Source organism: Canariomyces notabilis (genome assembly GCF_033297395.1).
Source record: "Canariomyces notabilis strain CBS 508.74 unplaced genomic scaffold N656scaffold_2, whole genome shotgun sequence".
In the NCBI taxonomy this organism is placed as follows: Eukaryota; Fungi; Ascomycota; class Sordariomycetes; order Sordariales; family Chaetomiaceae; genus Canariomyces; species Canariomyces notabilis.
Window position 1 is genome coordinate 1,587,459 of NW_027041824.1, and position 16,733 is coordinate 1,604,191.

Consider the following 16,733-nt stretch of genomic DNA (forward strand, 5'->3'; position numbering starts at 1 on the left):
AGGCGACGCTCTCACGGCAGATTAGCGAGCTAGGAGACGTGATGTCCGGGGTGCAATATATCCCGGATGGGACGGGGTTTCACATCCCCATTCGGCTTCTTGGCTTCGCAACCAGAGACGGCCATTGACCACCGCTGATAAAAACAGATGCGAGGAGCCATCTCCGAAGTGACTCAAGTGAGAAATACGATCGTCAGCTCTCCGCTGGGAAGAAGTTGGTGGGCACAGGCGAGCGAGCCGAGACCCATCTGCGTCGTTGGATAAGCTTCTCAAGTTGGCGCTAACCACACCAATTAGACACCGGTGATCGGAGCTTGTCAAATGTCATCAATTGTGTCAAGGAAAATCCCACTACTCCACTTCTCAGTTTTCGATGCGCAAAAGACCAGCCAGGGCATCCGGAACTTGGTTGCTCGGCCATGGGAATTCCCCGACTGCGTCCACTGTCCAGTCGCCAGCCCCGTCCGTGTCCACAGACATAGCTTGACGCATGCTGCTGCAGTTGCAAATGCATCTCCCATCAGGACTAGGGTCTGCTCCCCAACCACAGCAGACGTATCCGTACATATGTATAATTCCTATCGCCAAGTCATAATGAACCCCCAAACTCCCGCACACCCACCATTCGGATATGAACAGGGGTGTCCGCAGAAGAGCCGTCGATAACCTTGACGGGAGGTGGTGTAGGTTGGTCTGTATGTCCTAACAGCCGGTCCAACCTCCCAACTTGCTTGACAACTGCAGTTAGCTAGGCTGCTTGTTGGGACGCTGCAATGCTTTCGTGACTGGTGATGGTGTGACAGTGGAACGTTGGCTGGCTCCGTCCAGCCGATGATATGCTGGCTTTTGATACCGAAATGCCACAAAGGTTTCCGAGGCCTCGGGACTGGGAGCGGCGGTATCTAGATCTAACCGGCTATCAGATCCAAATCATCCAATGAATGCGGGGGAAGCTTGGAGGAAACATGAGTGGTGATTGTATTAGAGCAGCAATGCAGTGAATGCACCCAGGCTAAAAGCAAGCTCTCGTCCGAGTTGGTATTATTGATCAGATGCGCCTCTCCCTGCATCACCTAAGAGTTCGTGAGCCGTTGAACCCTCGAAGTCGCCGCGGCTGGGCAAGGCATGCGAATCTAGATGAGGCACATGGGGATCTCTTGTCGCACTTGCCAAGCAACCATCTTGCCTTTCGCCCAATGTGCTTTTTGCAGGACCCAGCGGGCCAAGACGGTCCTACACTCGATCAACACAGCAGCTTGCCGTCACAACCACCCCTGATGTTGCGGTACTGAATCTTGTGTTACCCTTTGCTTACCGTGCGTCATTTAAGTTAGAGAGCCAAGTGCATTTCAAGATGCAAGCCAGTCATGGGACCTCTTTTGTCATCTACCTTTCTGCAAGCGGAAAGGGAAACACCTCGACCCTGAAATGTTGTGTCCAGCGATTTGTCGCTTCCGTACGGAGTACAACGATCATCAACTGGGCTTCTGTGTCGCGGGGGTGACCGACTGGCGCGGCTCTACGGACGTACCGCTAGATGTACGAAAGTACATCTAGTAACATTTCACAGCCAGGGGGTTGTCCATGTCTCGATGACTCAAAAGACTTTCCAAGCTCCCAGGTCCGAATCCGTTCTGCGACCCCCACATACCCGAGGACGATCACCTCGACATGGGCTGCCAAGCCCGGCGCCGGAGCCTTGGTTTATCGAGATGTGTATGTACTGTACCTTCGTAGCTTATTGTAACCCCACTGCTTTACGCTAACGAGGCTGCGAGGGTACGAGAGTCCCATCATCGGGCGATCGCTGGTGAGTCTTGAGGCTACGAATATGTATACATACCGTGACTTGTCTGCGTTGCGTCCGTTGGAGATGCCCGTTACTCAAAAGGCAATTGGTTAGATAAAGAGTCTAGGATCACTTAAATCGTAACTTCCATATGGTTCATAGTCGACGCAGTTATGTACATGTAAGTTACCTGTAGCTCAAAGTCTTCAACAATCTCAGAATGCAATTCATACTGAGAAGTGGTTTGTTGTCTCACTCAAGCCCGCCTAGGCAGTCAATATCGAGAAGCTCTTGGCATCAACGATTGTAAGACACGGCATGTTATACGCCTGACAGCGCGGCAGTTTGCGAGAAGGCTGCCAGCTAGAACGCTGTTTGCAGTCTCTCTGCCTCACTGGAGCATTGAATGGCGCAGTACCATAACTTAAACTCATTATCAAGCACTCGGGAGGACCCTTGAGAAGTGGAAGAAGCCAAATCAAGTACTTGAACCGGACAAGGTGGTTAGACTTTCATACAGGTACAAATAATAGTAGCACAGGGAATCCCCCGAAGCTGCGTGTAAGACAGTCGCCCCCGGACCACCCGTAAACAAACACCCTAAACTGTCCATCTGCGCCTTCACATCCCACTGACCCTCTGTGACCGTTTTATCTAGGAGGTTGCTAACAGATCTGAACGTGTTGCCGCACAATCACGGCTCCCCTGGCTCATAAACCCACCACTGAAACACACGTCTAGAAGCCGAAGCCGGTCGGCTGCGGAGCGAACCCATTGGTCTGCATGAACGGCGCGGGCGACGCCGCGTGAGGGGCAGGTCCGGCGGTGATCATGAGCCGGTTGCCGCCAAGGATAGGCGTGTTGTCCTCCACCTTTTCTTGCTCCTTTTCCTTGGCCTTGCGGGCCTCGTTATCAGCCTTGAGAGTGGCCAGCTCCTTGGTCTGCTGGCAGAGCAGGTTGATCATGTATGGCATGGTGAAGTCATGGAGGCCATTGCGCCAGGAAAGCTCCAGTACAACGTCGGGCCGGATCAAGTCGTAGCAGGCGTATAGCATGCCTACGTAGCATTCACGGTTGCCAATGTCGACGAACTACAAGTCGCGCAGATTAGCAGGTGAAACACAGATGTGGCGGGATAAGACTCAAACTTACATAGCGCAGAAGATCTTCAACAACATCGGACTTGCCAGAGATGGCAGCTGTCTCGATTGCGTCCTTCCATAGTTTGTCCTGCTTGGACAGGTTGATTGACTTCTCCCACCGCTTGTTCTTCCGGTAGATGTTGGCGGCGATTTGACGGAAGAATACCAGGTCATGCTTCTCCAGACGACCGGCGAGATCAACGGGATCGTAATTGTCGTAGTTTTCGACCGAGTCACGGAGAGTCTTGTAATCCTCTTCCTCAATCAACAGGTCGTTGATTGCATCGTTAACAGTCCTCTTGTTTTGCGACTGGACGTTGAGCAGGAAGGGCTTGATTAGGGGTAGATTATCGGACTTTTGGAACATGCGGACTACCCGGTTGACGTCAATCCGAGGAGTCAAAGCTTGCAGAAGATCGGTCAGGAGAGACGGGTGCTGCTCAAGATAGAAGTTGATGGCCTTGTAGTAAATCTCAAGGTTGGCAACCTTGACTGTGATCTCCTTGAACTGTTGGTGCTCCCAAGAGTTCTCGGGCCGCTCCATAACGGCAAGTGCAGCATTGTCAAACTCGTCGTAGTGGTAATAGCAGAAGACCAACTCGGGCCAGAGGTTGGCTTCCTCGCATGCGCGGATCATCTTGGGGAGATTCATCCTGCTCCAGAAGAGCTTGATGTGCTCCATCAACCGCTCAGGGTGGTATTTGGACAGGGCAATTCCAAGTTCAGTGAACATGCCCATGTGGGCACGCTCCAGACCAAGGCCCTGCTCGAGCAGGTTGATCAGCTCGTCGAAATACCCCTCGCGCTCGTACTGCTTGACGAGAGCCTGAAGCTGTTCTGCATCGACGATGAGGTTGAGGCCGCAGATCTGCGCAAGGCGGAATTCCTTTTTGCCAACGCATGCCTCGTGAACCTCCTTCCAGACCTTGATGTTGTTAGCCTTGCGCGCGCAATCAACAGCGGCCTGGTAGTCGGCCAGATGCACCAGCGTTGTCGCGAGCTTGGCCCAGTTGGAAATGCTGGTGTAGAAGATCTTGGCAGCCTCGAAGAGGCCCTCAGCATAGGCCTTGTCACCGGACTCTTCGACATTTGCCACGTTGGTTGCCCGCAGGAAGTCTTCCAACTCCGCGAGCTGATCAAGGCGGGCATAGCAGAAGGCGAGCGCTGTATCTATGACGGGCTCGCGGAGCGTCTTTCGAGCCATGCGGAGATACTTGATCAGCTCCTCGTTCTTCCCTGCCGCCACAGCAACCTCGATGACCTCCTCATAATTCTTCGGGTCTTCCGCCTTGATGTACGAATCGATCGAGTCGCCAATCCGGAGACCATCCAACTGAGCCTTGGCGACCTTACTCCAGACTTGGGGAATGTCGACCTCCTCCGCGTAAGCCTGTGCCCGATCAATGCTGACCACGTGCTCCACAAGGACATTGACGGCAGCCTCCTTGTTATCGATCTTCTTGTAGACCTCAAACGCCTCTTCATGCAGGCCGACCTCAATGCAAACGTTGGCGATCTCGTCTGCGGAGAAATTGTCCAGCCGGTGGATGTAGTCCATAACACGGGCCTTATCAGCCTTAGCGGCAGTGAACATGAGCAGGTTCTGGAGGTTCTGATTATCGCTGAACGGTGATGGCTCCAGGACAATCTTTTCGAGAAGCTCAATGAGCTCAGCAGGGAGATCTGCATTCAGGAAGCACGCCACTGCCTCGGAGACCTTGGCGGGATCTGTTGACTCGGGGACGGCCGTCGAGATAACCTGATCGACCACTGAACGGCGGTGTATATTGTTTTCGCTGAGGACAAACATCCAGAGCTCCCGGTCGGCCCGCTCGAGGAGATATCTCGCCTGGGCTTTGTACATCGCGTTCTCGTTGGTGATGTTGACCAACTCAAGGTCGTTCTGGCCCTTGCGATAGGCGATGTAGGCGAGATTGGGATCCCGCTTTTCGCAGTACTTGCCGACCGTGAGCGTGTCATACTGGTCATTCTCCTTCAAGAACTTCTCCGGGTTGTTATTGGAATCGATGTAAATCTTTGCCAGGGCATTATAGACTGCTTGCTGCTGGTTGCCGGCGGCCAGAGTTGCCTCCAAAAAGGGGAGGAGCAGCTTAAGACGGTTACGAGTCTCGACCTCACGCACGAGCTCGTCGATCGGGATTGAGATCGGATTGACGGTGGAGAGGAGGTTTTTGATGATGTTCTCATCGCAATCGACGTCCAACAGTCCGCCGATAACTCCGGGTGTTCTCGATGGGTTGACCTGCTGCACGTAGATCTCGATCGACTTGAACTGCTGGTGCTGGTAAAGATAGAGCACGAGGTCATGCACGAAATTGAAGCGGTCGCAGACAACCATCAGTGGAAGCATTTCGCCGAGCTTGGCCTCCTTGAGGAAGTTCTTGACCTTCTCCGGGTTGTAAACGCTGTTGTCGCGGCAGATGCGCTCGACCTCCCGAATCTGGCCCATTTTGGTGGCGGCTTCGATATACTTGAAGACAACTTCAGGATCCTCGCTCACGTTCACGATGCTGCCGAGGAAGTAGTAGAGACCCTCAGCAGTCTTATACTTCTCGAACAGATCAATCAGGCGCTGCGCTCCAAGAAGCTCGGCATACTTGGTGGCAACTTGGACCACGGACTGGAGGTTCTGGCGGATGTTGTGCTTCATCATGCCGTCGAGGCAGTCGATGGATTGCTCGACAGATAGCCGGCCAAAGTACTCGACAAGCCAGTCGGGATTGAAAGCCGGAGTACCAGCGATGTTGACGATGACCCGCTTGACAGCGGCAGGGTCCTCGTACAAGTCCAAGGCCCTTTGCAAAAGCCCAGCCTGCTCGCAGAGAGATGCAATGCGAGCCTTGTCGAAGTAGGAGAACATGTCATTTCCAAGAATAGCATCTGCTACCTGGGGTGCGTTGATAAGGTTCATTTCCAGGAGCCGAGTTTGGAGATGGGCTTGCTCGGGCTTGTTGTCCTTGAGAGCATCAAGAAGGAAGGCCGTAGCTTGCTGCACCATACCCTGGGACTGGAAGATGTCGACTACCCGCTCAAGGTCAACAAGCGAGCCACCCTCCTGATTGGCTAGTGACGTAGCAAACTCGGCGCCCTTCTCGGGGTTGACACGAACGATGTGCTGGAGCAATTGGACAAAGTCGGGGTGATAGTTGACCTGAGCGCAGTAGGGGAGAATCTTGTCGAACTGGCCGGTTTCGGCAAAGCCAGCAACCACCTTATGAGGAACATTGGCCTTCAAGTAGATGGCAAGCGCCATGTTCATGTCGTGAGGGCGAACCATGTCACCAAGCTGCTCAGAGCATTCAAGCTTGTTCTCACCGAGCCACTTCTGCAGGAGCTGCTTTCGGTTCTGGGCCAACACAGGCTGAGCGAGCTCGATCGTCTCGTGCTGGTTGAGAGACCCCTTGTCGAGTAGCATGCCGAAATACTGCAGGATGTGGGACATCTGACCGGGCTGCTGGGGAAGACGCTTAAACCGCTCTATGGTCTGTGGCGTCCGCAGGAACCCTCGTGGAGAATTAGCCGCGACCTTGGCAGCCTCCTGGTAGCTGCCGCTGGTGAAAAGTTGTTCGAAGCGCTGCTGGTAGAGGTTGTCGGCGCCAGGGAGGCCAGCGCGTGACGCCAACTTGAGCGCCAGCTCGGTGCCGTGGCTCTCGAGGACATAGGGAACAATTGTATTCTCATCGGCGCTAACGAAGAGAACCTGACCCTTGCGATTGATGCCAATGACGCCACTAGATTCCTTGTCCCCGCAGGCAGTGAAGATAGTCTCGCCCGAGATGCGGTTCATGAAAATACATGTTCCCGTCTCGAGATCGTAGAGGTGGATGAAACCGTACTTGGTGATGAGGTAAATGATGCCGTACTTTTGCGAGACCTGGAGGGCCACTGGGAAGTCGTTGGTAGCTTCTGGGGGGAAGAACACATCGACAGCCTTCTTGGGGAAAACGGGATTCGTCTCGGGATGGTCAACCTCGACAATATGCAGTTTCGCGCCCACTGCTGTTCGGACAGCAAAGGTGAAAAGCTTGGTCTCCTCGGGGGCACCATCCAACCGGATTGTGCCAAAGGCAGCAGCGTGGCCTTCAATGGCCTGGCTGATACCGCGATCTTTGGAATATAGCTGCATCGCGCCAACTACTCGGCCTTGTTGCTGGGAAATGCCAACCACAACCATCCATTTGCCATCGGCGCTGGTTCGATAGTTGATGATTTGATTGCTCTGCAGGCTGTCAGAAGGTCTCTTCATCGACACACCGAGCCGGGCTACGCACCTGAAGTGAAGGGCCACGATCAAACACCTTTACAGGTGCCGCTTGTGTCGGATCGAAGACATCCCAGTGGTAGATTGCGTTCTCTGTAACGAGGCCAAGCGTCGTCTCGCTGGTCCATTTCCAGAACGACACATCCTCGTTCATTGTGGTGGATTTGAGCTTCTGCTTCTGCTCTAGATCAAAAATCTGGAGCATCCGGGACTGGGCCTTCAAGGCGATGACCTGGCGGGACCAGTGCATTATCGCGCTGTCGGCCTTGATGGGCCGTCGTATGACATTGTTGCCATTCTTGAGATCGATGATAAGGACTTCGGGTGATGCCGCCTCATCCTTCTTGTCTCGGATGCAGATGAAGGAATCTGACTCTAGGGTCTGTCACCACGGTAGTAGTCAGCAAGCGGAGGGATAGCGAGGAATGCGCATTGGGTGTGACGTACGCAGGTATTGAAAGTAATGGCGGTTTGGTTGACGCCCAGGCTGCTGAGCTGGAGCAGCTCCTGGAATTTGATGGGCAGAGCCGGCGCCATGGTGATCTGTATGCGCTCGGCTGCGCGCGGTCAACGAGGAATAGTAACCAACTTGTCAAAAGTTGCTGAGTGCGCCCGGTCGTGAACAAGAAGGCAGAAAGCTGGAGAGAGACGTCGTTTGAAAGGGGTGGGAACGGTGGAGCTCCACACCGAGAGAAACGAACGGAGGAGTCGCGGGAATTAAGCAGCGAAGCAAGTCGCTGAGCTTGCCAATTAAACGAGGCCGTCCGTGAAGCACAAGAGGAAACCGGTTCTTGGCCCGAAAGGGTGCGATGGGAAGAAAGAGGCTCGTGTGCTTGACGCGCAATGAGGAAAATGAGGGTCGGGCTCGGTTGTTGTGTGGTTGCACTTTTTGAATGATCTGTTAGGAACAACCAGCGGCCTTCAGCCCAGGACGTTTGCCAGGGGGTCGTTCTGTCAGCAGACAAGGGTCCTGCTTTGGGATAAGCTTAGGGGGGCGCTTTGACCCTAGCACACCAATGGAATGAGATGGTCGGGCAGGATGCCGGCCATAAAATTCCTTATCGATAAGCCATGTTCTCAGAAACTTTGGAAAATTGCCGGCAAAGATTTCTGCGGAATGCTGTGTCCCGCAGGTAACAAGCCGCTAGAAACTTGGGAATCTACCTGCAAACCGTCCAAGATGGGTGTTGGGCGTCGCATGAAGAAACAGGGCCCCCCTGAGCCTCTGTCCGAAGAACACTTTGCCAGCCTCAAGCGGAAGAAGGGGCTACCTGTTGACGATGCCCCAGCCGAAGCACCCTCGAGCAAAAAGCGCCGCACTGCGACAACCCCAGAGAAGTCTGCCAAGGGCGAGAGAAAAGAGGTCGGCAAAAAGGGGTCAAGTACCAAACAGACCGTGACACAGACAAATGGCACCAAGAAGCCTGCTAGCTCAGCAAACTATGACCGGAAAGGGAACAAGTCGAAGACAAAAAGGGCTGCGGTGGAGGAATCGGATTCTGACGAAGAGATGGACGACGAGTTTGCTGATTCCGACCTCAATGATACCAGCGGCGCCGAGTCAGACGTGGAGAAGCTCAATGATGACTTCCTCGGCTCCGACGATTCAGTCTACGACTCGGACCAGGGGGGCAACAAAAAGGAGAAGTTTGTCTTCTCCGACGACGAAGATGATGAGGACGACAGGGAGGAAAAGTTGACAGCGGCAAATATTGAGGGCCTTTCGAGGAAACTGGACGAGAAACTGGCTGAGGAAGCAGCGGAAAACGAGGCGGAACTTCGTGAGGCGGCTCTACAGACCAACATTGACGGCGACAAGCCCCACATTCTTGGAGACGGAGACGACGAAGACGAATTGTCGGCCAAGACAAAAAATCTGCTAGCTCCGGATCTTCAGATGCTAAGAACCAGGATAACAGAGACTATCCGGGTATTGGAAGACTTCTCAAGTCTTGCTGAGGAAGGACGGAGCAGGGCTGAGTACATGAGCCAGCTGCTGAAAGATATCTGTGCATGTATGCAATCCCTTGCCCTTTCCATTCATATCGTGTGGAAACCCCTAGTCTTGTTGCTGACTGTTGGATTGGCAGATTACGGATACAACGAGTTCTTAGCGGAGAAGCTTCTGTAAGTGGCTCACTCTGGGCTTGCGTCTCGGCATGGGTCAGACTGGCATCAAAGAGCGACGGCTGATTCTCCTGCCTCGCAGGAATCTCTTCCCGCCTAGAGAGGCATTTGCCTTCTTTGAAGCCAACGAGGTACGCTTAAACAATTCCAGGCCAAGGTTTTCCCTCCGTTTTGTACTAGAGGCTCATCAAGGAACTAGACTGCTCGTCCGGTTGTCATTCGCACGAATACTCTTCGGACACATCGCCGTGATCTTGCGCAGGCCCTGAGTAAGCAGTTCCTTGTCTCAATAGCCGAACCCATCTAACGCGGACCTCTCAGTCAACCGTGGTGTCACGCTGGAGCCGGTCGGCAAATGGTCCAAGGTCGGTCTGCAAGTATTTGAGTCCAAGTAAGCGATATCCCTTCGACGAAGTCTCACTCGCGGCTGACCTGTAATAGGGTGCCTCTGGGTGCGACGCCCGAGTATTTGGCGGGCCACTACATTCTGCAAGCTGCTTCTTCGTTTCTTCCCGTCATGGCACTATGCCCCCAAGAGAATGAGCGCTGTCTGGATGTAAGCTGCCAACTCGCCGACTTCCTAGCAAGATACTAACTGTTTCCTTTCGCAAAGATGGCAGCAGCTCCGGGAGGCAAAACAACACACATGGCCGCGCTTATGAAGAACACTGGTGTTATCTTTGCGAACGATCCCAACAAGTCCCGTGCGAAAGGTCTTATCGGTAATATTCACCGTCTTGGTGCTCGGGTAAGCAAATCACATCATCATTTATTGCATCGTTTTCGTAACTTGAATTAACTAGGAGATTTGTAGAACGTAATTGTCTGCAACTACGATGCGCGAGAATTCCCTAGAGTAATAGGGGGGTTCGACAGGGTGCTACTAGATGCACCATGCTCCGGTCCGTAGCAATGGCCTCCGCCGAGTCTTCTGATGCTCACCTGACGTGTAGGAACTGGTGTTATTGCCAAAGACCCTTCGGTCAAGACCAACAGAGATGAGAAGGATTTCAAAGTATTGCCGCATACACAAAAACAACTGCTCCTGGCAGCCATTGATTCAGTCAATCACGCAAGCAAGACCGGCGGTTATGTTGTCTATTCAACATGTAGCGTTGCGGTCGAAGAGAAGTGAGTTTGACGCTCCTTCAAGATACTGAACGGGAAGTGCTAACCCTACGCCTCTGTTTAGTGAACAAGTTGTCGCGTATGCCCTTAGCCGTCGCCCGAATGTCAAGCTGGTCGAGGTATGCTTAATGACTTAGTCGAGTCACGTTTACCCGTTCAGGTGCATTTTCCGACACGGTATACTAATGTTCCTTCAGACCGGTCTTCCATTTGGAAAGGAGGGCTTTACCAGCTACATGGGCAAGGATTTCCACCCAAGCCTCAAGTTGACGCGCAGGTACTATCCGCATCTGTACAACGTCGACGGGTTCTTTGTGGCCAAGTTCAAGAAAGTGGGCCCTACCCCGGCCAACGCGGTCCTGGCAAACGGCAAAAAGGACGCAAAGGCCAGCAATACCGATGCCACAGGCAACGACAAGGAGGAGGAGATCATCGATAAGACGCCTATCGCCGCTGAGGGAGAAGACCAGGAGGACAAGGACGACTTTGGCGGGTTTGATGACGAGGAAGACAAGGATTACATGGAGCGTGCCAAGCGGAATGCCATGAGACGAAGAGGTCTGGATCCCAGAGCGCTGAAGAAGGGGCAGGACAAGCAGGGTGCCAAGGAGGCTTCAAGAGAAGAGGCCAAAGGGGAATCCACGGAATCCAAGGAATCGCCTAAAAAGGCGCCTAAGGATGCTGGCAAGGATAAGCTGAAGACGGAGAAGCCGAAGGACAAGGTCAAGGCAAGAAAATAGCCTCATGTACACATGCAAGAAACTGTATTCCCTCTTGGGACTACCACCACCGCGCGACCGAACATGTCCAGTGTACTTGCTTCGCGTATCACGGCCTGTGAAGCACCGCTTGGCAGTAGTCCAGTAAACCGCTTTCGCAACGATAGTCTAATATCGACCAACTCTCTCACGGCCGGCGGCGACTTCATTATGTGTCTCAAACGGACATATACAAACAAACCAGAGATCACGGTTCACATGATGATCGTAACGGAACCAGCGGGCGTCTCTATCGCCGCCACCAGCAGACAGCAAGCAGTGCCCTTGCAGGATACGCAATATGCCCAATTCTCGTCCGTCCTCGAGTACTAGAATGTACGTCCAATCATTGCGGCCCTTCCCACGGAGGAAAAGGGGAAGAACCGCACCCAAGATCGAGCGCCGAAGATTCGTTTCTCTCCATTCTGTACGAAAACAAAACGACTCAGGTCTTGGGCTCACCAGAGGGAACCTCGTAAATCGCATAGAAACTAGTTTCGAGAATGTTGTTTATTGCGTTGTTCATGGAGAGAAAAGAGAGGAAAAGGGAAAAGGAATTTTTTTTCTGAGCCTGGGTTTAAGACCGCGTCGTGTGGCGGGCATTGTGGCTTGCGCCTGCCCTGTATGTGGCTGGTGGACCATACTGTGGTAATGTGGAGCCGGTGTTCATTGTGTCACATGTGGATCCCAAGCTCCCACTTCATGTGAAATTGCGACTTCCATCCCCCTTTCCAACATCCAACTTTCGAGCAAAGTAAATATCCATCGAGGTACTAAACAACGCCAGACCAGAAAGGAAAATGAATACCGCTGCGCACTTGCTCCCACGGTTTCTGTTGCCTCGTCTGAGTTGGACTGGTCCAGTTTCGACGTGGACAACAAGTATAGCGCCAGCAGTCCCGGCCGCGCTCTCCCAACAGGCCTCAAGGCATACATCGCAGCAGGAGAGATGGCAACCTGCACCGAGGAGGTTGCTTCATACAGCTAGCTTGGGCCCGGCGAGGCATGACGGCATTCGGCCGCCGAGGAAGCTGAACAGTCTGGTCCGCGATCCCAGACTTCGACGCTCGTTCCACGCTTCGGCGCCACGGGCACGGGACCATCATTTTGATACCCTACGATTTGTGCAGCGTCTGCAAGAGGAGGGCTTTACAGAGGAGCAATCTGTGGCCATGATGAAGGTGTTGAACGACGTGATTGAGGAGAGGTACGAGTCGTTTGCCCCTCCTGCCCAAGCTTTAGACAGAGCCCCCTGAAGCTAACCGAACGCTACTTGTGTCTAGCATTCAAAACCTCACGCGCACCATGGTGCCCCGCGAAGAGGCGGCCAAGACGACGTATACGCAAAAGGTAGATTTCGCCAAGCTGCGCAGCGAGCTGCTCTCGGCCGACAGCACCGAGTCCAACACGACGCGGGCGGCGCACGAGCGCCTGACCAACGACATCGCCAAGCTGAGCAGCCGGCTGCGGGACGAGATTGGGCGGACCCAGGCGAGCGTGCGGCTGGACCTGAACCTGGAAAAGGGCCGGATCCGTGAGGAGGCCGTGTCGCAGGAGCTCAAGATCAAGGAGACCGAGACCAAGATCGAGCAGGAGGCGGCCGCGCTGCGCCAGCAGCTCGAGCAGGTCAAGTTCCAGACGCTGCAGTGGCTTATAGGCGTGTGTACCGGCTTTGCCGCGCTGTTGCTCGGTGCTTGGCGGTTGTTGATGTGAGGATGCTTTGTTTGGTCTAGGTATTGTGCAGCGAGGCCGTCTTCATACCGCTGTTTGCGGACATATGGGCTTCGGCCTGATCGTTCCGTTGTCACATCAGGCATCATACATGATCATCAGCGTGGGCAGATTATGGAAAGCCATCCGCAGTATGTCTACAACACGTCACTTCACAGGGCAGAACTGTAGGTGAGTGAACACAATGGATGGCTGACAAGGTCAGCCCAAAAGTTCATGAGGCAGAATATGAACTGCCCGAACAAATTTGCTAAAATAATCGTAGCTAAGCGTCATGCAAATCCACAGACCACCCCGCCGGTCCTATGTGTATGCCCACCTGGACCGATATGAGCAAGAAATGCGTCTACCTCTGCCGTAGCGCCTTGGTTATCGAAAAACAGGCCCAAAGTATCCTGCCGAGGGCTGGGATGCCCGGCCCCCCGTTGAGAAGAAGAAATGGTGGTGTTTCTGTGGTATGTACTTGGGATGGAATGCTGTTGTTGGTCGTGAACCAGGAATAAAATATGCTTCGAAATAAATCAGATCGAATGCCCAATGCGCCGTGCCGCCTTTCGTTTGTGGCGTCGTCTCCAACCGGTTCGAATAGAATCACGAAAGAGAAGCAAGCGTCTGTAGTTTACAAGTTAGCAGATGTGCGAAAGCAAACAGAGACACTGAAATGCAGCAGAAGGGAAGCACGGCCAACTCACCGATCTTCCTTAGTTGTTGTCGAGGATGGCGCGAGCAGCGTTGTGCATGGCGTGGAGGTCGCGCGTGGCCCTGGTGCAGGCACCATCAGGGGCGTTGCAGGCGGCGGCGGCGGCAGCAGCATCACGCTTCCAGCAGGGCTGGCCGGGGAAGCTCATGCACCAACCCTGCGGGTCGGCGTCGGCAGAGCGCTTCCAGCAGGGCGAGCCCGGGTAGCGGAGGCACAGGGCCGGGTCGGCGTCGCGCTTCTTGCGGTAGGCGAGCTCGCCCTCGATGGTGTTGACGATGGCCTCGGCCGCGCGCTTGGCGATCCAGCACGCTCCACCTTCCTCGGCGCACCGCTTCTGGTCCTCGGCCGCCTCGGGCGTCGCCTCGCGCTTCCAGCACGATCCGCCGGGGAAGCGGAGGCACATGGCCGGGTCGGCCTCGGGCTCCGCCGCGGGGTCGGCTGACCGCTTCCAGCACGGCTGTCCGGGGAACCGCAGACACCACTTGTGCTCGGCCTCGGCGTCGCGCTTCTTCCAGCAGGGCTGGCCCGGGAAGCTCATGCACCACCCTTGCGGGTCAGCCGCGGCCGCGCGCTTCTTCCAGCAGGGCTGGCCTGGGAAGCTCATGCACCACCCCTGCGGGTCAGCCTCGGCCTCGGCCTCGGCTTCGCGCTTCTTCCAGCAGGGCTGGCCGGGGAAGCTCATGCACCACCCCTGGGCTTCGGCGTCGGCCTCGGCGTTGGCTTCGGCGGCGCGCTTGTTCACGGTCGAGGGCTCGACCTGGCGGTTGTAGTGGAGCTTGAGCCCGTCGTAGTATTCACGCGGCATGGGGTGGCTGGCGGCGACGGCCAGGGCCAGCTCGTCGAGCTGCCGCTTGGCCATGAAGGCCGCGTGGCTGCCGAGCTCGGCGCGCGCCGTCACCGAGCTGGCCTGGTCGAGCGCCTCGGCAAAGGCATCGGCCACGCGCTTGACCGTGTCGCACGCCTGTCCCCGGGTGGAGCACCACCGCTTGTCGTCTTGGACGGCGGCGGCGTCGGCCGCGGCGGCTGCGGCCAGGAGGATGGGAAGGGAGAATCTCATGATGGCGGAAGAAGTGATAAAGGTCTTTGTGTGTATCGAAGTTTTGGAGAAGGTATGTGTGTGAGGTATATAACGTGGTTGCGACCCTCTGGGTTTGACTTGATGATAGGGGTGCAGCTAAGTGCAAGGGAACACATCATTGGAGGCTGGAGAGGTTGTGGTGTTTTATACACTCTGGTGGGCTTATTCAGGGGGCGGGAGTCTATTGAGAGTTACGGCTCTATACGTTGTATAGAGCATGCTCGGCAGGCAGGAGCGAGAAAGAGGTCAATAGGCACACTCAACCCGCATTCCCGGATTTCAAAGAGCACAACCCGCCATTCGCCGAGCACACACGGAATACCTGAACAGGGCAAAACAGAGAGATGCGACGGTAAAGCTACGGAATCTTTTGTTGCCAGGGACATAGAAGCAAAGCGCTATTCAGGCCTGGAAGAGGAAATACATTTTCTTTCTATGCCAGGACTCGACCCGCCATCAACAAAGCGCCCCAGGGAGAGACTCGTTGTCGAGGGAGCAGATTCTTCCCCAAAGTGGTCATGTATAGCAGCCTTAGCAGGGCACATCCATAGTTCGGTGCCGTGTGAGGGATCTCATGGAATGGGCCACGTGGGGACACCAAGGTGCGAACTATGTGATGTTTAGCCCTCAATGCGTCGAATAGTGGTTCTGGACCGCGAAAATGCGTAAGAGCGGGCGGTGTGGCGGGGAGTCTATTCAACTCCATTGAGTGTTTATTCAAACCCCGATTAGGAGAGTTTGCCAACTGATCAAAGAATCTGCCCAGCCGAGCAAAAAGCCAGTCGCCGATCCGGACACGGTTTGAATGGCAGAGATTTCATGGACAACCCCAGATTAAGGAATTATTCGCGATTGAGATTTTGTCTGGAACTGAAGGCATTCCTGGGCTGCGTTCATGGTTATATCATGGCATTGCCCCTAATCGCCCCTAGGCCCCCTAATCCCAAGTTAGGCATAACGACATGTTTTCATCTGAGAAATTGGGTACCTGTAGTGTTCTAGGATGTTTCGAGATTGTCCAATGATAGAGTGGTCAAAGAAGTCAGGACTCTAGTTTCTTATCAAACCCGTTCTCGCACTCTATACACTATGCATATCCCTTCTTGTCATTCCTGTTGCCCAACCTGAATTAGTCAACGAGCTGTTTAATGGTGACGTTAATGTCTTTTCAAGGGAGCCATGAGGTGTCAATGCCGGGCAAAGAAATATGCTTGTCGAAAACCCGCGAAGTGGTTTCTCAATAATCCATCGAAAACAGCCGTCTGTGGGAACGTCCAAGGCCAGATCAGGATTTCAAAGCGGACAGCTACCTCTGCCAAGATGCTAGGAAGATGCCTACACAGAAAGTAACCTGTGCTGGTCTCAATTAAGCATGTCAGCCCGGTGCATACCTACGTTAGCAGGTAAGACTGCATGTGAAAAGCCCTGGAGCTGGTGGCTACTGCGGATCCAGCAAGGAAGTTGAGATACGACTCTGAGGACACAACATCAAGGGAACTTCACCAGACATAAAGCATACCACAGCCATATGAAACCTCAGAGCATTGAAAGATGAATTATCAGTCTGATATGGAATTTGAGGATACAAGTATCTACCTTGTATATCAATCTTGACATACACTTCTGTGTGTCTCCTGTATCAACACAATCTTAGGAGCTGTTTGTCCCTTCATGCTTCCCACCAAGAGCCTATTTGTTCTTCCATCATTCTAGCCAGCCTGTGACTTTGGCGGTGTCTCAGGAACAGCCATGAGGCTTATCTGTTTCTTCCACAACCGGGCCATTTTGTCACCGGGCTGCTAACTAGACTCAGGAAGATGATGTGAGTGAGGAAGCGGATGGACTGTACCGTCACGGATGTATCTATCCCGCAGGGACTCGCAGCTGGGACGTCTCCTCAAAGCTCGTCCGGGGGGAAGCGTCCGGCTAGCATGCTGGCTAGGAGTAACCGTCCTGTCATGGACTGACGGCGAAGTAGATCGCTGTGCTTGGGAGCGC

General features: G+C 54.2%; 4 protein-coding genes across 4 annotated transcripts; 2 read left to right on the plus strand and 2 right to left on the minus strand.

Moving 5' to 3' along the window:
* Positions 1–2,109: 2,109 nt before the first annotated feature.
* On the minus strand, positions 2,110–8,099 carry N656DRAFT_745690 (clathrin heavy chain). The gene is made up of 4 exons (XM_064812910.1): positions 7,661–8,099; positions 7,224–7,595; positions 2,942–7,171; positions 2,110–2,880 (listed from the first exon to the last, which is right to left on the minus strand). Exons 1-4 carry the CDS (start codon positions 7,748–7,750, stop codon positions 2,527–2,529), a joined length of 5,046 nt encoding a protein of 1,681 aa, XP_064674115.1. The 5' UTR covers positions 7,751–8,099; the 3' UTR covers positions 2,110–2,526.
* Positions 8,100–8,314: 215 nt separating this feature from the next.
* N656DRAFT_774841 (NOL1/NOP2/sun family putative RNA met) lies at positions 8,315–11,485 on the plus strand. Its single transcript, XM_064814351.1, has 11 exons — positions 8,315–9,228; positions 9,304–9,340; positions 9,423–9,471; positions 9,540–9,609; positions 9,662–9,731; positions 9,782–9,896; positions 9,954–10,088; positions 10,155–10,242; positions 10,294–10,471; positions 10,533–10,587; positions 10,666–11,485. The coding sequence occupies exons 1-11, from the start codon at positions 8,394–8,396 to the stop codon at positions 11,206–11,208; spliced, it is 2,175 nt and encodes a 724-aa protein (XP_064674116.1). The 5' UTR covers positions 8,315–8,393; the 3' UTR covers positions 11,209–11,485.
* A 541-nt stretch (positions 11,486–12,026) lies between these two features.
* Positions 12,027–12,939, plus strand: N656DRAFT_700728 (DUF1640-domain-containing protein; the record flags this gene model as incomplete). Its single annotated transcript, XM_064810887.1, has 2 exons — positions 12,027–12,433; positions 12,510–12,939. 2 exons carry the CDS (start codon positions 12,027–12,029, stop codon positions 12,937–12,939), a joined length of 837 nt encoding a protein of 278 aa, XP_064674117.1.
* Positions 12,940–13,658: 719 nt separating this feature from the next.
* Positions 13,659–14,970, minus strand: N656DRAFT_745700 (uncharacterized protein; the record flags this gene model as incomplete). The annotated part of the gene is made up of 2 exons (XM_064812911.1): positions 14,347–14,970; positions 13,659–14,190 (listed from the first exon to the last, which is right to left on the minus strand). Exons 1-2 carry the CDS (start codon positions 14,712–14,714, stop codon positions 13,659–13,661), a joined length of 900 nt encoding a protein of 299 aa, XP_064674118.1. The 5' UTR covers positions 14,715–14,970.
* Positions 14,971–16,733: the final 1,763 nt, after the last annotated feature.